We start from the raw sequence: 25,527 nt of genomic DNA, 5'->3' as shown, positions 1-25,527 counted from the left end.
GAATATTTGAACTGCACGGAAGGGTGTAACCACATGTAGACGCAAGAAACCGATCACGGAACATGCGCGAGCTAATGTTCGTATGTTCGTATAAGCAATTCCCTCAGACCTTCGTAGTAACTGGTTGAAAAACGTTTCGAGGTAGTTTTCAACCAATAGAGTAACCGGTAAAATAGAGAATCTATGCATCGAGCAGAAACAGCAGCTGAAAAATACAATGACTGAAAAGTGGAGCCCATCTTGCCCTTGGATGCGCAAAGTATCAAAAAACGGTCCAAAACGAACAAGGTTAATTGTTTGAGGAAAATGGCGTGATAGAGGAGTAAACGTCAGGATACGATCGTACATGGTAGTGAAATCACCAGGAAAAAGTACTACAAGTAGTACAGGAAGTAAACGTCATTAAAATTAATGTCAGAATGTTGACAAGAATGATGTTGAGGAAACTATGATGAGTCGTAAATGAGGAGAACGGCCTACAGTGACTGTGACAAGAAGTTACAATGGGGAGTAACACTTCTGACGTGAAACTCTGAGGAGTGGTAGACACGTTACCTCTCAGTCAATTAGCAGGACTGTTAAGATAAAATGAATACCGGTGACAGCGATGCAGACCCAAGCAACGGGTGGCATGAGTGTGCCAGTTGGCTGACGAGGTGCGGCGCACTGCGGAGCGATCACAAGGCCAACTGGCCCAGTGCAACAGCGTTCGACCTGGCTTACACTCTACGGGATGGCGTACTGCTCTGCAATTTGCTCAACATGGTCGATCCGGGTTGCGTGGACATGAAAGATGTGAATCAGAAGCCTCAACTGGCCCAGTTCCTTTGCCTTCGTAACATCAAGATATTCCTGTCAGCCTGTTCCTCTGTCTTTGGACTCTCCGAATCGGAATTGTTCGAACCTTCCATGCTGTTCGACTTGTCTAACTTTCATCGTGTCTTATGTACTCTTTCTGCACTGTCCATCTGCCCTCGATTACGCCGTAAAGGGATCGAGTAAGTATTGAAATCCTACGCAGTTAAGCTACATAACGAAGATCCGTCTTTCAGATATTTAATGTCTTTTTGCAATTTCTTATTACAGAGGTTTTTCTATTGGACGTGATAGATCGCAGGAAGATATTTACAAGGACTTGCAAAGTGCAGGAGTAGGGTGAGTAAAAGCTTGTTTATACTTCTCTCCTAATCAATATCTAAACTAAACCTGATGGGCTCAATTTGAATCCATTTCAAACCGTACGGATATGACATAAATCGCATTCACTATCGAATAAAACTATGTGACTGATAGTTATCTAAGTGGATTATGTGTGAGTCAAGTTCACCACTTTGTCCCTGTTTGCATCAACCTATGTGCATCATTTGAAATGGATCCAGTCGGGTATAAATGAAGTGGATAGCAGAGCGGAAAAATATTGTGTCAAAGAATTTTTTTCAAAGCATTGTAAGTCAGAATTTGATTCAAAGACGTTGTATTTCAGAATATGGTTCAACAACATCGTATCTGAAGTTGAAATTTTGCATACATCATTTTCTTTGGCTGCACCACCGATGCCTGCATGTGATTTTTGAAAAAAATATTAGTGCTGGTTAATCATAAAATGTTGTTAAGGTTTCGTCATACACCGAAAAATATGACCTATTCAAGAAGCAGATTCCAATTTTTCCATCAGCTTCAAAATTTCAACATCGACTTGAACATGATGATATATTAATGGTCATTAGTCAGAAATTCATGGAAATAATTGAGTATGTTAGGCAACCATTGTAACTATAATCCAAACTTGAGATATATGGGAAAGAATATCGAATCTTAATCACATGTCACGAGACAACCAATGCCAATGTCTTTTCAACAGTCATGCATCCCACAATGGTGTAGCTTCAATAATATAATACACGATATCTTAATTTGAGATACGATGATGTTGAACCAAATTCTGCGAACCAACGTTTTTGAATAAATTCTGCATACGACGATGTTGAATCAAACTCTGAGTTACGATGTTATTTTGCTCATCTATCAGAGTGAAAAAATAGCTTCTTGGTAATCACTGTTCATGGGTTTAGCCCCACAGCAGCGGTAGTGGCCTTTACCATAAAACCTAGAGGGGTGGACCTAGGTGAGTCCCAAGTTTATCAGGAACTACTGTGCTTTTCGACCACCCCTCAGCACGACTGGCCTTCCACAGAGGAGGTATATGTCGTTTTACTCGTTTAAAAAGAGTGTTGATATGAAAAAGAAAAATCTCCACAGTCATATCTACCTTGGAGATTTTATTTTCAGCCCTTATTTTTTCATCAAACTGTAGTTCGATCTACCATGCATTCTATTATCGATCCACTTCCACGTACAAATATCAAGATCGGCGGTCGCCGATCAAGCCTAGTTCATCAAAAAAAACATGGATGCACACGAGCCGACGCACTATCATTTACCGAGAGTTAGAATATACACATATGTCGTTTAAACTTTGATTTGAATATTAAGTAAAATAATGTCATTACAAGTGAGCCTGAAATTTGAAAATTGAGTTCCGCTCCATACTATATGTGAACTGAAATATGCAAAATGTCAATTTCTTTTTTGTACGTGTTTTATACTCTGCTACCCAACACTCTTCCTGCGGTTTCATTTCTAAACATCCATTAGCTAGGTTTGTGTATCAGTGAAAAAGAGTTGTTGCGGTTCACTCGCCGAATATGCTTTTATTAATCTCATTACGAGATAGTTGTACATTGGGTACATCATAGCTGTTATCATATTCGTAAGCTAGGAAGATCTCTTCAAGTAAAGAAAAAGAAAATGCTGGAATTATGAACAAATGTTGAAGTATCGACGCTTTATTTTAAATCACTACAAAGTGGTTAAAAATCTATAACATTCGTTCGTTTATTTTCTTTTCTTTTTTTGCAATAGTCTCTTTAATGGCGCTATTTGTTGATCATTGTCGATGAATTTCTGTAAAATAGTTTTCTGAATAAAATGAGCCATCGAAGAGTGAAATGAAACACACGTACTAAATTTTCAACCATTCTAAAACGATTTGTAATCAAGCATCGACATCCCCACTTTCTTTTATAATTCCAATATTTTTGAATAACAGTTTGACAAATATCCAATGTACAATCGTCTTGTAGTAAAATTAATAAAAAAAACTATCGATTTTTGACCATCCAACCTCTTTCAATTTCTTGCTCTTATTGAGTTTGTAGTATAGAGTTTAATTTAAATTTGCCAGAGGTTTTAGTTGCAATAGTTAGATGCATGGCTATTTGTGTTTTTGTACGCAAGGCGAGAAGACGAGGGTCGACGCCGACGGTTTAGAAGGCGCGAGGGTAACGAAGCAGGTGTTGGGGGGGATAGCCGAGATCCTGTAGAGGAAGAAGATGGCTACGGTGTTTTCTGCAGCCATGCTCAAAGCGAAGAAATTTACCAGGACCTCTGTAGTTTACACATGCCTCCGCCTACCAGTACCACACAGGTTTTTATTTGTTTCTTATTAGCTCGACCTTCGACTGAAAGTTTGAATCTTCACAAGACAGAATTGAAAATACAATCTAATTAGACGACTTTCGAATTTACTCAATGCAGAACCGTTTAAAGTATTGCAATCACCTGAGGTCATATTAATTTAGTTCCCGCTTGTAAAATTACTGCCGATCTTTTTAACCAGGGTCTTTAAATTCAAGTGCAGAATTAAAGGTTGGTAGGATACTTAAAGCCTCGAAAATATGTAATGCAAATAGAGAATCTAGCAGAACAGGTGTAGCTTTTATTTAATCATTGTGAATAGCGACCTTTTTTTTTGCATACAAAATTTTTACAAACATTTGCATGCCGAGGATATATCTTGATGTAAATTTATTTCAATCATATCGAATTGCTATGAATCCCCAAACTTCTGCGCTTTTATCTTTATGTGCACTGATTAATACATCGATGTGAGTGTTTAGGGGGTGCCGGCATCTGGAGGTGAAAAGCGTGACTACGTTGTTCAAGAATTGGTCGAAACTGAACGCAACTACTCTGAAGTATTGGTAAACTTGCTGAGACATTTCGCTCGCCCTTTGTCTCCGCTTCTTCGCCCAGAAGATTCAGCATGCATTTTCTTTGGGATAGAAGAACTATCAATAATTCACACAGATTTTCATAGCAAGTTACGCATTGCCCGAAATGGAGCAGACTTAGCGAGAATATTTTTAGATTGGCGGGAAAAGTTTCTACTTTATGGTGATTACTGTGCCAACTTGACTTTAGCCCAAATTACAGTGCGAGATGTTTGTCGCAACGAACTCATCAATGAAGTAGTAATCGTAAGTTGTCTATCATGTAAAGTCAGTGGGATCATTGTCTCTGGATATTCAAGTTTCTGATCGTTTTTTTTTTGTCTATAGAGATGCCAGGAAGAGGCTAATAACGGGAGATTCAAACTCCTCGACATATTGTCAGTTCCGATGCAAAGGATACTGAAATACCACTTATTGTTACAAAAATTAGTAGAAGAAACTCCTCGTGAATGGATCGAAGACCGGCGACAATTAGAAAAAGCTAGAGAAGCTATGGTAGATGTAGCACAATACATAAACGAAGTAAAGCGTGATTCGGACACACTGGATCTCATCAGAGATATTCAAGCTTCAATCGTAGGCTGGGATGTTACAGAGGATACACAACTTAAGAATTACGGGCGTTTGCTCAAAGATGGAGAACTGAAGGTATGCTTCTTACGCTTATCAAATTCACTACACGGTTATAAAGAAATCGTAAACCTCAGTTTTAAGATGAATCAGCCAGATTGTCACATCATCATACATTACGTGAACAGAAAAAACTTTTCAAAAAGTTTCCAGCAGCGCAATTTGCACTAATAATGTTGAAAACAAACGAACCAACTTTTGTATGAAGTGATGTAAGTGAATCGGAGCAAATTCGAATAACACAGGTAGGATATTAAAAATTTGAGGAAAGGCTTTATATTTAGAACGTTCGAAACAATAAAACTGGTGTTTTCTATGAAATTTCCAATGTTGTTGGATTTATTTTGTTTACTATAGAGATCTCGTAGGATCGCTAAAAAAAAAATTTATGAACAGTTATTTCCTGATTGCATAAATATACATTCATCTAAGTATGCTAGGACAGATATTCGTCAACAATTACATTCATGCATTATCTCTTTACTGTAAGGTACGATTACTTGAATGTTTTTCAGAAAATTCATAGGAAGCTCGCCAGCGAGCAAACTGAGCCTAAAAATGATGGAATCGTTTGATAAACACCAGAGTTGGCTCATTTTGAATGTTCCAATTGTAAAACTTTCTACAAATTGTTGATATCTGAGCTTGTCTTATGCGAATTTCATCAGATTCGTTTCTTATACAAAGTAGGGCTGTTGTTTCACTCGTGTTCACTATCATTGGCGCAAATAACATTGCAGTAAATTTTCTAAATGTTTTTTCGCTTTTCTTTACTTTTATTCAAATGATGGAGCTCATTGAGGATATTCAATTTCTGTCTACAGGTAAAAGCTCACAACGACCAGCGGGTGAAGGCACGATGGGCATTTGTTTTTGAGCAAGTGGTACTGATTTGCAAAGCAGAAAGAGGTGATCAGTATTGCTACAAGGAAACATTGCGTTTGGATGACTACAGATTGGAAGACCATATGGAAAGACGGACCATGGGCCGTGATTCTCGATGGTCTTACCAATGGCTGCTGGTTCACAAGCAAGCCTACACTGCCTATACCTTGTACGCCAGAACTGATGATCAAAAGAAAGCATGGATCAAAGCATTACGAGAAGCAATGGACAACATTAATCCAGCCGCCTGCAAATCAACAGATCATAAATTCAAGCTGACCACATTTGATACTGCGCAATATTGTCAGCACTGCGGGAAGTTTCTGAAGGGTCGAATATTTCAGGTATTGCACGTTTTCTGAAATAAGTCTAACTTCTTATGAGTTAAAACGAGGTAAAAAAATTTTACCGATGAAATTTTAAAGTGTGATCAGTCAGACAATGAAACTGTTCACAGGGATACAGATGCACATCTTGCCGTTTCTCAGTGCATAAGCAATGCATTATGTATTCGGGTCGTTGCACGCCTATGCCACCACCGCTACCATATGAACTCGCCTTGTCTCCGAAACTGTGGTTTGTGGGTGAAATGGGCAGGGACACGGCAACTTCAAGGTTGGAACATCGTGAAGATGGTACCTACATGCTAAGAGTACGACGTGCAGGGCAGCCTCGTGTTGGAAATGAAACTAGCTATGCACTTAGCATTAAGTGAGTATTAATTATACATTTAACAGTGTTACAGTAATAAATAAGTACTAATCCTGCTATTTCAGGGCATATGGAAGGGTGAAGCATATAAGGGTGTTTAAACGTGAAGCTGATGGTGCTGTGCATTACTATCTAAGCGAATCGCGGTTTTTTAAAAGTGTTGTCGAACTAATAGAGTACTATGAGCGAGCTTCACTTGCCGAAAACTTTGAGGATTTGGATCAGCGATTGCTCTGGCCATTTAGGCGAGTTCTAGCCAAGGCACTGTTCGACTTTAGAGGAGGAGAACCAAATCAATTGAGTCTACGTCGGGGCTGCCGAGTAGTTGTGCTCAGTAAGGAAGGGGATGCCAGGGGCTGGTGGAAAGGTAAAATAGGCGATCAAGTTGGATTCTTCCCTAAAGAATACGTTGCCGAAGAATGAATTCCAAATGTTCAAATCAATTTCACAGATGATCGATGTCCGAACTCTCAGTGTAACAGTACAGCATTTAAAAAATTCAGTTCACCGTTACCCAGATAACAATCAGTGTCTGTCGGTTTACTGCTATAAAAAAAATTAATTTGAATCATATTCGTCCATTTACACACAGCATTGAAAATGCACAAAGATAGGGATTCGGTGATACCTGTATCACTTGTACAGTAGTTAGAATGCGACTTCTGATAGCACAGCTCAAATCACTTAATTAGTGAACCATGATTTTAAATTATTTATAGACAGTTTGTTGTTACAGTCAGAGTAGGATTGTACTATTTAATGAATTCTCACAAAAAGTTAAAATGTTATCTGGGTACATGCACAGACATATAGATATGATAAGACTGTTAAAAAAATACTTTCCTCATAGGTGTTTAATCATTTTTTCAATCAGGACACACAACTAATTATTAATAAAATTTTAGCAAAATTCCAGTCATCTTTTACAATTAAGCACTTATCTGTATCTGTGTAAGCTTTTTGCTAGTATATATCGAAATAGTGTAATAAAACTATAGGTGTAAATGAGATGCCATTTTACTACAAATGCTAGTTATTTTAAGTTTACTATCACGTTAAACATGTCCCTGATTCTGACTAACAACGAGAGAATTTTATTTAGAGAGTTACTGTTTACTAACAATAAATGTCCTACCATTTTATCTATTTATGTATAATATTTATAATAATAATTGATTGACTAATCTATATGTCGATAGAAAAAAGTCTAATTTTATGCAATTTGTGTATTCTATGAATTTTTCCACACAGTCACAACTGTGGGCCAGATTCATATTGTTTAAAAAAAAAAAAAAAAAAGTAATAAGAAGTTGTAAATCATTAGCAATTTTAGTAAGAAAGTAAGCCCTACTTTTTTTTATGCAACAAAATGTTCGATTTTATACTTATAAAGCATTGTCAAAGTTCTATTTTTGCATACGTAGAATAGCCTCTGTCTCTGCAGCTGTTATTCCATTACACTGAGGTTTCGATATATTTTAATATTATACAAAGAAAGTTTGAAAAGTATATATATATATATGTGTATATATACACATATGTATATGTACAATTACCTGTATGTGTACGTACTATCATTAGAACTATTATGCTAGAATGGGGTATACATAAAATATTTTTATTGTCTGAGAAGTGTTCTCAAATTGTGCCAATAAATACTAATAAATTTTCTGTTCACCAATGCGTTATCCAATATTCTGTATTTGTATTAACTGTTACACGACAGTAACAGAAACTGATTTATGTAGGATTCACATGTTAAAGTGAGTTAAGGAATCAGATCTATAAACCTAGGCAAGTACAACTTAAAGTTTGTTGGTGGTTTGTTTGTTTATTATCAATATTTAACACCTCCAATATGTTATTAAAATTCAGTTATTATTACGCTTCATTATTTTCCACTATCGTAGAGTTTTATAAAACATGAAATAACATACTGATAGCGTATCCTCAAACATTTTACTTATAACGGTGAAATTATATTTCGATTTCAAACATACGGCTATTACCTGTATTGAAAAAAATATTAGTATCGTATTATTTAAGAATTAATATTTTATCAAAATTATTTCACGAATAAAAAAGATTAGTAATCTTCTACGACATACACATATTCGTTGAACCAAAATATATGCTAACTTTTATAATTGGGAATTTCTTCTTGAACTGAACTTTTGCTTGATAGCTGAAGCTTTTTGATCGAGTCTTTTACAACCAGCATTGGAATAAAGGTTTTGTGGATGTGGCCCGAAGGTGACATGTGTCATAGTTTCTTGAATCATCTCATCACTTGGGTACACGCCTCTTTTAAGAAAGGCATCAATTATACACTTTTTTACGTGAATTTCCTCAAGTGGTAAAAACGGAACATAATGATCAATGAGGCTAGTTTCGATTGTATCACTTTTGTGAAAACCGCCCTTTTCATTGAACGCACCCATAGCTAGTAACAATTCAAAGTCTGCCAGAGTGGTTTCGTCTCGTTTTTTTCCAGCTTGCCACATCTCTAGCAGATGCTTTGCCACTGCAGAACCTCCAGTGTTTGACAAAAATATAAATATAGCTTTGGTTGTGTCTATATTTTGAAGCTTTGGATTATAGTCCAAAAATGGCACAAGTATATTGAGCGTTCCTTCTGGTATTTTATCAACTTCGTCAAATATGAAGATCGAGCGTGTGCACACCTGAAGATATTTCGTTATTTCGTCTCGAAGGTTCCGCTATAATAAATCACGTTTCGGATATTATTATACTTAAAGAACACAATCAGCGGTAAATATTCTCAACTATTGTTTTCTACCATTAAATAATTACTGTTGAATATTAATTATGTCTTGCTTGAAGACAAGATTTGGATCAAGTTTGTATCAATTAATTTATTTGGAGAATTTCTGTGACACATGCAGTTTCTATGACTAACTATTAAGGTACAACGACTAACCTGATATTCAACGATGTTTCCATCGGCGGGAAAATGAAGACGCCCTTTATAAAAATGAACATAACTACTGTTAGCACCATTTTTATACAGTGCGTCAACGATAAAGTTTGCCATATAGTTTTTACCACTTCCAGGTGAACCGTGAAAACTCATAGCTAATGCTTTCTTCGGATTTGTATCTTCGAAATGACCTTTCAATGCGTGCAGCACGGTTTCATGTGCCAAATGTTGGCCGTAAAGTTTAGTCTTCAGTGTAGTATCAAGCACTGCAATGGAAACAACAGATTTTCTCTATATCTTCGATTGGTCCTAAATTATGGATCGTCAAGTAGTTAATTCTTATTAATCATCAGGGTAGTTCATTGTTGCAGCGGAGAAGAAAGACCAGGTGTGACTCAACGAATTCGATTGCTCGATTGCGGTACAAGGATATTAACAGTTTAACACTTCACAAAGTCTGGTAAATATAACAACCATCTGCGCTACTTAAATTTATCTGAAAAAACACAAGACGTGAGGAAGGAAATCTGCCAACTGAACAAAGGATACTCACAAGTAAAATCAGCTGGAATGTACTGATTTGTGCAGCACTCCCTGAAACTACACCATGTCATATAACCTAGGCCTGCTAATCCACCTACTGCGACAGGAATTAGCGGAATAAAACACTCTCCGCAATTAAGGCATAATAAACAAATACCGATTTTCTGTAATGTTCTAAAATTCATTTTTCAAATTTAATTTAATGGTAAATTTTTTCTGAAATAAGGAAATTCTATCTCCCCATACAACATTCATGTGATAGGTAATGAAAATATTATAAATGACTGTTCGAAGTGTTTAGAACAAATCTACATTCTATTTACGGCACTTTGAAAACAAGTTTGACTACACAGGTCTCCCGAAGATTCAAGCCGGCAAAAATGTTTTCAGAGTTCATGTATAGTAAAATGGCCTGTCATTTTCCCAGCAGTACTGACAGCAGTTTTGTGTCCTTTACACTCAAGAGCGTTTTCGGTGAGCTCTGTCTCACTACTAGGGATCTTTCTGCACTGGCAACTGATCATTTCGGAATTCGTACAAACAGGTCTGGCACCCGGATCGGCAGTACCGACTGTCACTGCAAGGGAGCACGTCAGTGCTCAAGGCGGTGGCGTCTGGCGACAACCAGCAGCAGCGGAGTCGGCGGAAACAGACGTTGACCGAGAAAACTGATTTCATCGACGCTATTAGATAAACAAAGGCTACAGCTGTAGCACGTGGTTAAAGTTCAGACAAAAGTGATCATTGGGCTGTAATAGTTTTAGGACATTGAATAAATATATAATACTAGGGGCTTCGCCCCTGCGCGCTTCGCGCGCCAACCCCATCTCGGCGCTACGCGCCTCACTATTTCCTTACGCATTGTCTAGTAGACAGGCGAATTCCTTCATGTTGATTTAATGACAGGTCCTGCACCTGTTGCACTGGTTGAAAATTGGTGTTCCTTCTCTATTGATATCTATCTATCTGCGCGCCTCACTATTTCCTTACGCATTGTCTAGTAGACAGGCGAATTCCTTCATGTTGATTTAATGACAGGTCCTGCACCTGTTGCACTGGTTGAAAATTGGTGTTCCTTCTCTATTGATATCTATCTATCTCCTTGACTTGCTGAATTATTTTTGCTACCGCTCTGCCCGTTATTCTCCAAAATCACCTTCTTTATATTATTTTTTTCTCTATATTTGCGTTGATGTTTATTCCGCAAAACACCTCTTTCTCTTGTGGTCAACATCGATCCTGGTCGTCCTCTTTCCTGGTTATACGAATATTTGATGGATATTATTCAATGGCTTATTTGGGTCTTCGCACTTACAATTTTATTTTCCTCTTTCTTTTGTGATACTTCCGACTATTCACCATTTTCATCGCCTTGTCTGCTGCTTGAAACTCCTCCTTTCTCCATTGTCATCGTAAATCCTGGCTGTCCTTTTGACTGTTTGGTGATATATTTAGATTGACTATTATTTGATTGTTACTTTTCATACTTATTACTCACTATCTGAATTTTATTTTGGTTCTGCAAGACATCAAAGTGTCCACTGTCTTCGTCGCCGGTGAAGAGTAGCGAGAATTGTGTTCCATTTTGTGATCCGATCCGGTGTGGATGAATTTGTTCTTCGCGATACACGATTAAACATATCTTAAAAATGTCAGCAGCTGCATATATTGCATTTTTATTCATATGTGATTTGTAATCACCAGGTGACCTAATCACAGCACCGTTTGACTCATTACCTGTAATAAAACCCGCAAATGTAGACCAATTATCGACTATATTTGAAACGATACTCAGTCTCACCTCTGCGCGTTGATCTTGAGTGCCGTATACACAATACGCCAACGCGCGAAAAAGACAATTCCCGTCGGGAATCATCTTGATAATTTTCGTTTGCATGTTCATTTTTTGCGCGTCAGAAACAGATATCTATAAAGATATTTGTCAAAGACTGTCATAAACAGCCGATGACAGCTGTCAAAGGGTTTGCTAGATGCTTTTTGTTTTGTTTTCGGGATCTCACCCCACCGCCAACTTCATGCGTATACTATTGTTATTATAATCTTTTTTTACGTTCATTTGTTTGAAACTTTTTTATTAGATAGAGAGATAGAGAGATTTATACGTACTAGGTATTCGTCGTTGGTGTGTGAGAAACCCCGCCAAACACAATCCTTACACAGGTTTCGAACTTTGTTTAAAGCAAAGATCTTATTATTCTCTTTGGTTTAGAGCATTAGGTAGTAACGCCAAATACAAAAGGGCGAAAAATTTTAACAAATTGAAAAGGCTGAAATACCATAATATTCGCCATGATACAATTTACAAATGATAATGAAATAATGTAGCATTGAAACACGTGGAGAGCCTTCTCGTAAAATTTCAAATTCGTAGTAAAATGACTCGCTAAACACAACGCTAAATATAAGGTAAATATTTAATTAAAATTTTTTATGGGAATTCATGCTCAGAAACGAAATCTTTTCCTTATATTGTGTTTTCTACTACATTTACGATGCTTTGATCATAAGAGTATAATTACTTCGGTCGGCACTTGGCGAAAAGGTGAGATTTCGTTTAACGCAAAAACGTATGTCAAACGGATTTTTTTACCAAGCACCCAGTGCCGGAGGCAAAATGACAAAAATGATACGGCGTAAATAAAACTGGAAATCACTCGTTTACGCTTAAGTATGAAAATCGGAAAAATTTGAGAAATTCTCGTTATGGAAGACCTTGAAACCGGAAAGGTCGATTTTGGAAAAACCACCATAAGAGTTCGCTGCGCTTGCATATTATTCCAATAGCTTCTGAATTGTTCTGAATAAAATTATAGAACTTATGGACAAACCCTATGAAATACGCTGCGAGCCATGTATAAGAGTTACAGCCGAAAAACGAAAGATTTCCTTCGTAATTCCTCTGGTATTGGTCCAACCCTTTTTTTGATATCTTTTTCGTATTTCTAACGGTCTAATTAGTGGAAAAAGAGTCCTGCAAAACAAAAATTAGACGAAAAGTTCCCGAGCTCCGAAAATCTCAAAAAAGCGAGGGGTTAATCAATTTCGAGTATACTCGCCTCTTACTACCTTATTTAAGTTATTTAACTTATTTGCTTTATCTATCCAAGGTCTACGATGAGTACCGACGAGTCTTTGGATAGATGAGGCAAATAAGTTGAATAAGGTAATGAGCGAATATACTTGAGAGTGACTAGCCTCTCAGATTAACGCTTTTGGATTTTTCCAGTTGAAATTTGGCCAGTTTCAAAAAATACTTAAATCAATTCTTTGTTTCACTATATCGACGTAATTTTGCCAGAGGAATCGATTGCGAGCAGTCCGAATACGCCATCAGCGACTTCATCTCACTTCTTCATTTTCTCCATTTTATCACATTTCCAATTAACAATCCTAAATTTTTAAATTTTTCGACTAAAATGTGATTGAGATCCGTTGACCAAACTTAGATTCACACTGATGCACCTCTTCCCCTGAGTTCCAATTTTTTTCTCCTCACTACAAGCATTCTAATTGCATTAAATTTTTAATTTCTGATCAGAGAGACTACAAAGCTTCACAATAATAAAAAATTACGTTTCTCTCCATTTCCGGATTTTTTTACAGGCGTACAATCTCAAAGGAGAAGGTTTAATAATATTAACTGGCGGCAATTTGTAAATATATATTTCACTTTATTTTCGTTAATAAAATATCAAAATGAAGTCATTAACCATTAAAAAACACCAAAAGTAATTGTACATATTTTTAGAACATGCTCGATCTAGCAAAATTCTATTAACATACGTCGTATTGATCGACTGTTCTTCGATACCAATGCAAATGCATGCGTAAGGAATTTCAACAGTCGAATCAACGTGTTCGTGGCTAAAATCATTCATGAATATTTTTATTTTTATTACCCCTATGTAGTACCAGTTCAGGTAACACTTTATAATTTATATAATATTTTGTAGGACATCCGTGTCCAATTAATGAGTTATATATGCTGAATATAAATGCAAAAGCCGTTGTTAATTGAATCCATGGATAGTTCATATTAAACTGGGATTCCTTAAAGTAAATTCAGAAGATTTTTCTTTTTACAATAGGCAACAAAATAAATCTCCGCTATTTAAACCTATACATCAGGGTGTATCACAGTTGAAAAAATTTGGATTTTTCTACTGGCGTATGCAAAAATTCGTTGCATCTAATCTAAAAAGAAACCTTGAAAAGATTAAGCAATGTAGCACTAGTTTTGGGGTGTGAAAAAACGATTAGACTAGAAAAGGGAACATCGACATTAGCACACCTTAAAACTGGTGCTGAACTTCTCAGTCTTTTTGAGGCTTTTTTGTAAACCAGAAGAAAGAATTTACTGCATGAGCCCACAGTAAAATCTAAAATCTTTTAAAAATGAAACACTCTACTATACATACATACCTATAACGTATTCATATAGCCGAGATACACCGATAAAATTCATTTTTCGCGTGTCCCGTGGATAATTATCATTTAATCTATAAAAATACAGATGTTTAACTGTCTTTCGAAAAATATGCATTTTTATTTAACAGCCAATTCTCTGTTTGTTTTATAAACGTGAATTGAATTAAGCCTTGTGCGCAAATAACTATGTGTTACGTTATCAATTACTAACGGTAATAACAATAACAACAACGATAATTGTAATACAATTGTGTACATTTTTAAGTCCAATGAAAACAATGAATGGTTGGTAATAAAGAGATTATTGACTTGAATAAGATTATTCACAAATATTTGCCAGAAAAATTTGAACGCTGAATTTGATCATTTAATTGAACCTTATTTAAATCAGCTCTTTGTTTGTGCAAATATTACTAAAACTGATGTACACATAACACTGAATTTAATGCCAAGTTCTACCGTTTCTATTCCTATTCCAATTTGTGTTTATCGTCGTTTCGTGAATTTATTAATAACTCTTGCATTCTGATACGTATCTTAAAATTTTGCAATATTTCATTGCACAAGGTAAGGGCTGTCGAGAGCTCCTGCACCTGCAACAATGCCTCCTTCATCTGAACTCGCTGGTTTTGTTCGCAGGACATGGCCGACCTGTTTGTTAATTTTTACCTCGTTTGAATCGCTGCAATTCAAATTCACTATTAAGATTAAATCAATTATAGCCACATAACAATTATTCTGTTCTAATTGTTTTGCAAAAAGTTCTCTTTACTGCTTCATTTTTTGTACTTCATACATACCCAAGAATAACTCCGTAAATCCCAAGTTCGGACACAAGATTTTGTGTTTTAAGCTCATCTGTATTCCCTGGGCGGATTAAATAATTTTCTTGCAGTGGTGGATGGATGCGGTCCATAAGTATCCATGCTGTACGTTCTTTAGAGTCCCTCATAGCTTTTAGTTGTGTGAGCACATCTTTCCCATATATATTATTTCCTCCCCCCTCTCGTTGCGGCTTTAGTACGAATCTTCCTGGGTCTTTCAAGGCCATTGTTACTGCTTTTTCTCCTTCCCCATTTTCGTCCTATTGAATATAAATATTCTTAGATTTTGCTGGATTCATTTTTACGTGAAGTTTGAACGAAAGATAACGACATTACTTACGAAATCTAATGAATAAAGTCCAGTGAATACAGTTCTTATCTTTTCCACTATACTCCTATCTTTAAAATATTTTTCAATTGTACCCTTTACAGCTAATGCCTGTTGAACCTGTAAATCAAGAACTTGTATAATCAAATGGAAGGGCAATGTGTATCTATAATGTTGGCGAAGGAGTATCAAAGTGAAATACAAATGTATTTGACAAAGAAATATTAATTACGGAGTGAATGTGTGTGTTTTTTTTTATTCGAATGTTTCAATACGAATCCATAAGTGTTAACTCAAGTCAAGAAAACCTACTTATACAACTGAAATTCTAAATCATATACAATGTACCTTTTTTGTTCCAGCTAGATGATATTGGATTGAAGGGCATTTAATGGCTGACGATCTTTCTATCATCAATCTAGCAGACCACTCATGTTCTGTAGGGTATTGTGCTGGTTCATAACCGGAACGAAAGTATACTACAGCTACTGTAGAATTTCCACTAGAAGAAAAGAAGATCACATTGTAAAAGGAGAGCAGACTGGAACTAAGCAAGCGTCAGTAATCAACTCAAATACTAGTGTATTGGATTTGCGAAAATAATTACTTACACAATTAAGTCTTGATTTTGATTAAGATGTGCTTCAGAAGCTACTTGTCCTAAAGATTTCCTAATAACTTTTATAGACGAATTCTTCTCGCGAATTAGAAATTCATGAAACCTTTGGTCACATATATTAATCGTCGTATCTTCAATGATGAATAATATAACAGCTCTGTAAATAATAAAACGTCACAGATGGAGATCATTTTTTGTAATCATTTTTAAAGTCTGAAATGTTACAACTAAAAATTTGGAACTCTGGTAAGTGATGCAATAATACTTTCTATAAATCTTGCCATAATTTCATCTTCTCAATTCATACCAACCGTTTATTATTGTATAATTTCCACGCCTCAATTAAACCTTCGCAAAGACCAGACAGCGCATGGTTTTCAGGAATCTATAAATAGTAAGAATTAGCTGTGCCCGTAATTTCAGAATTTTCTACTTACTAAGTCATGCCACGTCGAATGACTTGCACAACACTTACATTTTTCAATTTGTCTTCACATTCCAATTCTTTCAAAATATATCTGCAAAGTTTACACAAAAATATTAGCTTCGATAATATACAGATTTTTTAACGACTAAACAATATCGTAGTTTCTCTAAAGTTTCACACTGTAAATATCAGATATTCGGTGGACCATACCTGTGATAATGTGTGATAGTAGTTGCTATGCCAGCAAAGCTAGAAGCTATAGTGTTCATTTCAACTTGCATTATATTGGTTTCATGTAGATTATGCAGCAAGTAATCGGATCGCAGCAATCCTAAACTGATACTCTGCAATAAGGTCAATCGACTATCAATTTCGTTCTTTTCTATGTGCTAAATATGCAAAATAAAAGGTGCTTGCTATCGTGATCGCCACCAAAATCAATAACACATTTAGACGCACCAAGCATATAATCTGTTATTACCTGCTTGAAGCCTTCGGCATGCACAGTTTCATAAATACCAAACAATCTGGCAGTGAAATCATCGACTTCAACTGTGCTGAAAAATAGTTACAATCAAGAATAAAAGATATATACTACAGGTAAATACTTGACTATGTATTACTTATATTATTTGAATAACACTGGGTAACTGAAGTCACATAAAAATTGCTGTTTACTTTCCATAAAATTTTACACAGTTTATGTAATTGTAAAAGGTATATATCTTACTAAAGTATAATACATATATTTGGTTTAATGCTTACCTTTTCAAGGTTTCTGTAATGAAATTGTGATCATGGGCAACTTGGTGTGTCAATTCATTAAGAATTGTTTGTACTTTTCTGGCTTTTTCAAATTCCTTGCGTGGAAAAGCCGATGGGAATAAGACGAAGGGAGCGAAACGTACCTCGTCCTTATCTAAATGCTCTCTGCATCTCATGCAAGCCCCTGAAACATGTAATAATATTTGTGAAACACGCGTAATGCAGTTTGAAGTTTTAAAGTAGACAAAGTACAAAGAAAGAATGTAATACATTCATCTATAGAAAATAAAAATAATTTATAAAAGTTATGTTTTATTTAAATCAGCAAAACCAGCTATATTACTTACCATGCATAAGCAGCCAATCTTTTGCCTTGTCGGTAACTTCTTCTAGCTCTTTGAAACATAGAGGAAGTTTCACACAAGTTTCTAACGGTGATAGATTCATAGTATCATTCATCCGTACAGACACAGTAACAAAAAAATAAAATATTCAATAGAAGTCTAGAACCTTATGAACCGATGTATATAACGCGAGTTATTATACTAGCAGATATCTAACACATGTGAGCAAAGTTCATAACCACTATTTTTGAGGTTATCTAATCAAATCGCTATTCCAATAAATAAAGATAGAGTAGAATTGTCCATTCCTTTGATGAAAATAAATGTTTCTATAATTCACAATCAACATGAATTCTTCACAACTATAATTACTTTTTTCATTTTATCCCACTCGCAATTTCAGTGACAAGCTCAATGAAGAATTGACACGATACATTCCGTGTCATTCCGTGTACTCTTGTTCTGCTCTTCGTAGGCCGGAGTGGGCCGAAGTGTTGGACTCTAATCTTTCAACCAATTCTGACACTTCCGTGGCCGTGTTCGTAAATTGACTGACAGTACTAAAAATTCCCTAGGACAGAGTCAGAGCTATTCACGAACTTGGAAGCGCAAAAGAGATAAAAGATTGCTGACAGTACTGTCAGTCAATTTTCGAACACGGCCCGTATATCATTGGTCTATTATATGATTGGCCGCAAATAAAGATGAAGTAGGGAATTTCTTCCAAAACGCACAATGCAATTGGCAAACATGGCCGCAGTTACACGTTCATAAAACTTCCATACCGACCATACCCGCTATCGTCCGACGCTAAGACGTTGAAAACAGTATACCACCAAGTGTCAACGTTAATAAATGAGGCAATGGACGAGTTCATAGTGACGCGAAGTGCGACTTTGAAAAGGAATGCCAACAAGGATTTTATTTCTGTGTCATACACGGCGCCAAAGAAGAAGCGCAAGTCAAGTGAGGTTAAACTGAACGCAGACAAACGTGCCAAGAATGATCTAGATGTAGTCATTCCGACGAATAAAGCCAAGGGGACCCAACAAAGTGATGTCAAATGGCAGCAAGAAATACAGATGAAAAGGGCAAGGTTCGACGTGATCAAATTTGGAATGTCAGGTTTTGACGGAGCGAAGGGAGAAGAGGCAAAAATAGCTCTGGCAGTGAAACTGGGCGCTAAACCACCAAAAAAGAAGGCAAAGAACTATAAGGAATTGAAGCTAGAGAGGCAAAAATTAAAGGAACGCGCACAGAAAAAGGAGCACATGTCAGAACTTGGGAAGAATGTGGCTAAACAACGTTTTGTTAAAAAACCTAGGAGGCGGGATGGTCTTTTGAATAGTTATGGCGTAGTTACAAAGACTCCAGCTACCATCAAAAATAATAAAAGACATATCTAAGTGATTCATATTATTGTTGACTTTTTTTTTATTGTTTCATTACATCGTTCATTGCTATTTCTAGGAAGTATCATAGTATCATGTATATACTATTTCAAGTACAACGAGTAATAAAATAATATTTTAATCTGGTTATATGTATATCCACGGATCCTTTCAGTGAAACCATTGAAGAAGATTCCTCCCAAGATTCCACTACATTTTTATGTAGTGGAATCTGTGTGTGTGTGTGTATACATATATATATACACATACATACACATATATGTATTTCATGAAACCAGCTTCCAGTTCCATAATGGAATGATTCGGTAACTAGAAAACTGGTTCATTTGACTGCGTATCAATCGAAGGCAGCTGCAGTTGGCGCTACCTCGAGCAACATTTGTAGAAAAGCATTTACACCTTCTGCAAAAATTCATTTTTCATTTACCATTATGTGGATGTGTACCAATAAAACCATGTAATTTCAAAATCGTTGGCTGCTCCAATTACTAAGCTTACTAAATTATTTTACATGTAAGAGATTCTTACCCATAAATTTTGGAACGTAACCATATTTGACGAATGGTAGGTAAAATAGCATCCCAGCAGCTATAAAAGTAGCGGCATACAAATATTCAATTTGCGGTTTATCAATGATCGGGGCCACTATCAGGTACGCAGAGATACCGAGTACCAGTATTGGTATCGGCAAAGGGCATTTGTATGGACGTGGATGATCAGGCCTGGTTTTCCTCATGACCAGTAATGCTACCATTGATCCGCCGTAAAATATCCAAGCAGTGAAGGAGAAAAAGTCAATCAGGGAGTCTATGCTGCCAGACAAAACCATCGCACCTGTAAAGTTACAAATACGATATGTTAGTTCACCCAGAATATGTTTGAAACACATGCATTATTAAAGCTTTGATCCAAAACGTGGTTGAAGTCAGTAACATTAACGTAATGAAACATTAGGGAGGAAATCACTATTTTGCAATTTTGTAATAACTTTGAATAAAAGTTTTCATACTCCGCTTCATTACGGTTTACGAAATTTTAAAGAATACCAAAGTTGCTTACTAGGAACTTTACCTTAATATGTTTCGGTACAATAACGTTACTAACTTCAACCTCATGACCCAAAGTGTCTGACTGATGGCAAACGATTTTGATATATTCTTTTTATTCAAACGTACCTGCAACAAGAGAGTGAAAAATAAGACCTGGAGCAGGAGTAAAACGTCGGACATGAACATAGCTCAGGCAATCAAGTAGGTGACCTTCTCTAGATGCTGCAAAGCAAAGTCGTCCTGCAGCAAATAAAGTCCCATTGGCTGACCCGAAAGTACTTACGGCGACCGATAACGGCATTAGCCACGCCATCACGCCCAAAATTCGATTACCAAAGGTCTGTAACACCGTCAGGTATATTAGGACTTGTGCAAAATTAACTATCATGCAAGTTATTGCAGGAAGTTAGATAAAAGTCAACATACCACTGCAACGGCTTCGCTCTCAATCATTTCAGACGGTGACATGACTGCCAAGTAAGAAATGTTGATGAGGGCGTAACAGAGTGTAACCAAAGGAATGCCGATCATGATCGATCTTGGCAAATTCCTCGAAGGGTCCTTAATCTCCTCCGTGACATAATTAAGATTGTTCCAACCATCATACGCCCAAAGCCCAGTGTAGAATGCAGTCGCAAGCCTTCCAAAGTTGACCGTTGATTCGGCAGTATCGAAAGCCCCTCTAAGGTGCTGAGTATTGCCCTGTATCAGCTTGTACGATCCACCAGCGATGACTACCAGAATGGCGATCAGCTTAGCAGCTGTAAAGGCGTTCTGAACGCCGGTGGCGAGATTAACGCTGTAGCAATTGACGAGGAGAATGACAACGATGGCCAAGAGAGCGACGAGCTTGACGACTTCCTCCGGGGGATTACACTCTGCGACAAAGGCCTCCACCGCATACTGGGCGAATGATAAACAAATAATTGCCATTTGAGAGGGTTTTAGAACAAGGGTCGATACCCATGAGAAGAGGAAAGCCGGGGGCGCCCCGAAGGCGTCCATGAAGTACGCGTACTCCGCCCCCGAGCTGGTATTCATTGTCCCCAGCTCGGCGTAAGCTAAAGCCCCACAGAGGCTTAGAATACCGCATGCTGTCCATACCAGGAAGCTCACACCGATGCTACCGGTCCTCACAAGGAGACCCGACGGCGAAACGAAAATCCCCGAACCAATCATAGTGCCGACGATTAGAGCCACCCCACTGACGAGTCCCACCCGTCTCTTGAGGTGAACAGCGTTGTTCTCCGCTGCGTCCGCCCCCTCCACCCCTCCGCCCCCTCCACCCCCGTCTTCGTCATCCCCCATACCACTCCCCGCGCCTTGTTGCTGTTGTTGTTGTTGTTGTTGTTGTTGGAGTTGCGGCCTCCCTTCCCACCCGATGCCGATTCTTGACCCCCCCATTTCTGCTCCTCCTTCCGGCCATGATCTTCCGTTTCCTTGTTGCTGCAACTGTTGCTGTGTTGTATTGCCCGTCTGCGGATCATGCCCTGCTGCAGCTGTAATCATAGATATACATAACACCACATTAAATTAATGTGTGCTCAAGTAAAATGTGGCCGCCGATTTTTACACAATGTTTATCGGTTTCTTGAATGATATTTTCCTCACGGATAGTTCGGAGAAGCCATTCAGTTGCGGTTGCCGATATAAAGAATTCGTCATACCTCGCTGGCTTATTCGTGTATTACGGCCGGTTCTTTGTCGTACTAATAATGAATAATTGAAAAACGATCGACCGATTGTAACATCGCTATAACTTTCAGAAAATGCGCCAAAGCGATTTTCTCATTTCAATGTTGAGGTGATGATGTAGCCCCGATTGATTGTCCATCAATAACCCAAAGTTCTGCATGGCTCTACCAATTGTTCCAATTCTATCCGGTTCAATTTTAATCAGTTTCTATCTTCTGTCGCGAATTTCATAATTTTAAATGTAAGTGTGTCATATTAATTTAAATGTTCTATACAACCTCGCATATGTGCTGCGTATTGATCATATGCTTATATATATGTACCTCATGTGTGACGTATGCAATCGTACACCATTTTTATTCACTAAAAGTACACTAATCGATATAACGTTGTCACATTCAAATGTGAAATTTGAGTAGGAAATATTGTATTCATATTTGGAATTTGGGTATCGCACTATCAGAAATGCAAATGAATAAATACCTGAAGCACAGTGTCACAGGTAAAAGAGTTCAATTGAAATGAGATTTAATTGGATTGGAATTTGAAGCAGTTGGTAGGATCCCAAACTGTACATATATATGTACGCAAACAACATGCCCCGCTTCAGAAGTTGTTGCAAAATCTAGTAATTCCCGAAGATTCAAATTTCACAAGCACAATACTCGCTACCCACTAAGATATCTATAGGATATAAACTATTCACATACGTATTTATATCACTGTAATAAAAAAGTAGTAAATGTTATAGTACTCGAATATTGACGACGGCATGCAGTTAAGACGTTGAACAGCTTGTTTCGCATCCCTTCGCAGTCTGAACTGATCACTGGACAACAATGAGACCGCGACGAACATGCATAAGAAGGTTGCCAGTTATATATATTATACATATTATTAAGTCGTTGAAGTGACGAAAATAGCTTGTGGACCCTGGCCAGGTTATACCTCGTGACCAAGCTCTCTCATTTCCGTCCCTTCTCATTTTCTCGAAACGACGGTGGAATCAAATCGTGAAACTCAAGGTCGACTTCCACCCCAAGGTGACCTTTAGCGAACCGTCCGATCGATTCCGTATAAGTCCGCGCGTCCATGCTGATTTGACTGAAAAGTCTCTCCAGACTGTTATCAGCCCTGGTTTTGAAATCTGTCGCAACTTTGTTCACGTTTTGATCCCGCTTTAACAAACCGCCGATTATTTACAACCCATAAGCTCACGAATGTCACATGTTGGCGGGCGTGCCAAATTTTAACGATGCAACTATTCATCGTTACGACTTTGATGAGACGAGCTATCAAGATCACGATGAAAAATACCTTTCACGTTTAACGGGTTCATATATTTTAACACGTTAAAAGTTTATCGTGTTAGACATATGGAATATAAATCAACATTCAAATACCGTCTCGACATAAAAATATATAGTAATGATCGAACATCTGCTCCTCGTGCACTTAGATCAATGGAACTTACTTTAAATGTTGCACTCTAAATTTCTTGACCCGATTTCATTCAACTGCGTTATATAAAAATAACAATTTTAATGCTCGGACAAGTGTCGCTGCTGCTTTCTTTCGTGAATACAATTTTTATTAACTATAACGTTTACTACCAACCCACGCTGTTGTCGTTATTACTTCGGTTTTGAATGGATTCGATCGCGTAAATTTTACGCATTTCTCAGTTTGTTTGAAACAGCAATACCGCAGTAAAAATTGATTGTGCGGAGAAATATGCTGCGCGAAAGAAATGCGGAATCGCTCGAAGCGTATTTGTGGATCGAAAAGTCACACGTACCGAATTACGAGACTTTGTAAATTGGCACCTGTTCGAAAGCTTTTAATAGTTTCGCAAGTCACTCCTGTTTCGTCTACGCGGGATCGTTTAAACCCATTTCAGGAGACTATTGCGTTAGTATAGATGTATTCTAAATCACACAAAAGTCAATTTTTCTTTCCTGATTGAACCGATTGATTTTTAGAGCATTACATCTCGATTCCATCCATCGTTATACTGGTAAATGGCAATTGTTCATGCTTTCCATCTGTACAGAATGAAGCTTTGAAGACTGACAATTAATTCACCACGGTCTGTTACCCGCGATTTGATTAGTAATGATAGTAACGTCTTCGTTGGGCAAATTACGATTGAACGCTATTACGTCTAATGGACACTCATTCTATACCTCCACACTGGATGTCGCGTACTGGAGATTTGGTCCTAATTCCCGATTGATTTTGGACTTATTTTTTGTCTACACAAAATGTAACTTATTGTATTACGCGTAACTCCATCATGTGATCAAATACCGCGGGGTCATATTACTCACTCGTGCGATCGGCAAGTGTGCTGCAGTACACGTGAACCTCCTCAAGAGTGGACGTGATACAGAGATTGTAACAACACACTGGATAGAATACGATAACGAGCTACGCCGGTTGGTTTAGTCTACCTATAACATGTGAATAATTTCAGTTTAATACTTACCCGAAACAGCCTATGATCAACTACTGTGTTTAATTCATTTGTTACTATTCGTGCTTTTGCATTTATTTTGGGGGATACCCCATCGAGATAGTCGTATGCCGGTATCCTTACCCTTGACAGCGCGTGTTTATATTGCCGGTAAAACAACTACCGTTGTGCATATTTGATCAATGGTACCACTCGAGTACTTTACACGTGTTCGATTTGGGAACATGCCAATGAACGTACGTAAAAGCTGCAGATACGATTTGCCGTTCAACTGAGTATGAACGCCACGGGGTATCCGGAACGTGCAATAGTATAGAGGAACAAATGAAGAAGTAGTGATAGTTGTGTGAAAGGGATGAAATAGCTGGAGTTGGAGAAACATTTTGAAAATTTTTTTACCTCGTTTAAAGGGCGCGACATACATGACTCCAGAAGGGACGATGAAGAAGGGCGGATCGTGAAACCGCCTCTCATGACACTTCGACGGCTTTTCAAAACTACCACTTCCTTCGCTTGCCTGCCTGTCTTACTGCCGAAACTTTCCCTTGATCTTTCCCCGTCTTGTCGACACGATGAAATGCGCAGCTGACGTTGGGGCGCGATTCTTTGATTCACGGTACAAGTGTGATAAACAGCAGTACGAACGTGCCTGAAGCCCGTCGAGTACTGTCAGTGGCCTGAGCAAGTCTGACTTGATTTACTGGGGCGTGCGACCCGCGGCACGCCGGCGCTCGACGTCGCTCGATAGAATTTCTGTCACTAGAGCCGCCAACCCTCGCCGCTCCCGCCCAGCCATTCAAGTCGTCGAGAACTCGGCGTGTGATGTACACAATACTATACTCGCCAAACCAGCCATTCGTCGATTAATGCAATCAATTAGCATCCTATTGCACGTCCGCGTGAAGCCCATTCTCCACTTATGAACCCTTGTTAAGTCCTATCTGTGAATCGTATATAAATTAATTACGACCACCGCTGTTCCTCTGTACTGATCGAAAGAAGGTTTTCTTTTGACAACGCTTCGTGCGTTGTTGCCTTTTATCGGTACATCTATTGTGACGCAGTTAATTACTCCGATCACACCATAGCCGTTAGTTTTTTTTAGATAGTACGTATGTACACCTCACGGACACAGAATAATTGACTCCGTATACGAGAAATCGCCTATGCAGGTCTTCCCAAGGACGGGGGGTATCGGAGTTTTGTAGTTAATTATGATTATTCAGGACAATATGCAATGACGTCCACTATAGTTAGTTTTAAGTTATACATATCCATATTGAAGGTTATTGCAAATTTTTACCATTTATACGTCAGGCATAAATTATACTCTATGAACTTTAAATCAACTTTTCT

General features: G+C 37.7%; 5 protein-coding genes across 9 annotated transcripts; 2 read left to right on the top strand and 3 right to left on the bottom strand.

The window, feature by feature from the left end:
• Window positions 1–222: 222 nt before the first annotated feature.
• Window positions 223–7,631, top strand: LOC124298806 (protein vav). The gene is made up of 8 exons (XM_046751319.1): window positions 223–998; window positions 1,087–1,155; window positions 3,298–3,487; window positions 3,960–4,319; window positions 4,401–4,721; window positions 5,528–5,932; window positions 6,046–6,299; window positions 6,365–7,631. Exons 1-8 carry the CDS (start codon window positions 589–591, stop codon window positions 6,720–6,722), a joined length of 2,367 nt encoding a protein of 788 aa, XP_046607275.1. The 5' UTR covers window positions 223–588; the 3' UTR covers window positions 6,723–7,631.
• A 35-nt stretch (window positions 7,632–7,666) lies between these two features.
• On the bottom strand, window positions 7,667–10,285 carry LOC124298812 (torsin-1A-like). 2 transcript variants are annotated; one of them, XM_046751332.1, is made up of 3 exons: window positions 9,794–10,285; window positions 9,241–9,506; window positions 7,667–8,983 (listed from the first exon to the last, which is right to left on the bottom strand). In XM_046751332.1, the coding sequence occupies exons 1-3, from the start codon at window positions 9,966–9,968 to the stop codon at window positions 8,441–8,443; spliced, it is 984 nt and encodes a 327-aa protein (XP_046607288.1). In that variant the 5' UTR covers window positions 9,969–10,285; the 3' UTR covers window positions 7,667–8,440. The 2 variants fall into 2 exon arrangements, with proteins under 2 accessions (XP_046607288.1, XP_046607287.1); XM_046751331.1 differs by having other exon boundaries at window positions 7,667–9,019; window positions 9,794–10,284.
• Window positions 10,286–13,454: 3,169 nt separating this feature from the next.
• LOC124298810 (glutathione synthetase-like) lies at window positions 13,455–18,056 on the bottom strand. Of its 3 annotated transcripts, none has more exons than XM_046751327.1 (12): window positions 17,912–18,056; window positions 17,543–17,590; window positions 17,196–17,379; window positions 16,912–16,987; window positions 16,641–16,774; window positions 16,479–16,521; window positions 16,315–16,388; window positions 15,996–16,160; window positions 15,733–15,886; window positions 15,397–15,504; window positions 15,033–15,316; window positions 13,455–14,914 (listed from the first exon to the last, which is right to left on the bottom strand). In XM_046751327.1, the coding sequence occupies exons 2-12, from the start codon at window positions 17,547–17,549 to the stop codon at window positions 14,788–14,790; spliced, it is 1,356 nt and encodes a 451-aa protein (XP_046607283.1). In that variant the 5' UTR covers window positions 17,550–17,590; window positions 17,912–18,056; the 3' UTR covers window positions 13,455–14,787. The 3 variants fall into 3 exon arrangements, with proteins under 3 accessions (XP_046607283.1, XP_046607282.1, XP_046607281.1); XM_046751326.1 differs by having other exon boundaries at window positions 17,543–17,623; window positions 17,912–18,012; XM_046751325.1 differs by having other exon boundaries at window positions 17,543–18,022.
• Window positions 18,057–18,296: 240 nt separating this feature from the next.
• Window positions 18,297–19,080, top strand: LOC124298813 (uncharacterized protein C1orf131). Its single transcript, XM_046751333.1, has one exon. The coding sequence runs from the start codon at window positions 18,403–18,405 to the stop codon at window positions 18,943–18,945; it is 543 nt and encodes a 180-aa protein (XP_046607289.1). The 5' UTR covers window positions 18,297–18,402; the 3' UTR covers window positions 18,946–19,080.
• On the bottom strand, window positions 18,956–24,906 carry LOC124298807 (b(0,+)-type amino acid transporter 1-like). 2 transcript variants are annotated; one of them, XM_046751321.1, is made up of 5 exons: window positions 24,571–24,906; window positions 20,427–21,499; window positions 20,127–20,340; window positions 19,480–19,785; window positions 18,956–19,353 (listed from the first exon to the last, which is right to left on the bottom strand). In XM_046751321.1, exons 1-5 carry the CDS (start codon window positions 24,593–24,595, stop codon window positions 19,289–19,291), a joined length of 1,683 nt encoding a protein of 560 aa, XP_046607277.1. In that variant the 5' UTR covers window positions 24,596–24,906; the 3' UTR covers window positions 18,956–19,288. The 2 variants fall into 2 exon arrangements, with proteins under 2 accessions (XP_046607277.1, XP_046607276.1); XM_046751320.1 differs by lacking the exon at window positions 24,571–24,906 and adding an exon at window positions 22,450–22,580.
• Between the last annotated feature and the right edge of the window lie 621 nt (window positions 24,907–25,527).

The sequence above is a fragment of the Neodiprion virginianus genome, chromosome 2 (assembly GCF_021901495.1).
Source record: "Neodiprion virginianus isolate iyNeoVirg1 chromosome 2, iyNeoVirg1.1, whole genome shotgun sequence".
In the NCBI taxonomy this organism is placed as follows: Eukaryota; Metazoa; Arthropoda; class Insecta; order Hymenoptera; family Diprionidae; genus Neodiprion; species Neodiprion virginianus.
This window is presented reverse-complemented; position numbering and strand designations above follow the sequence as displayed.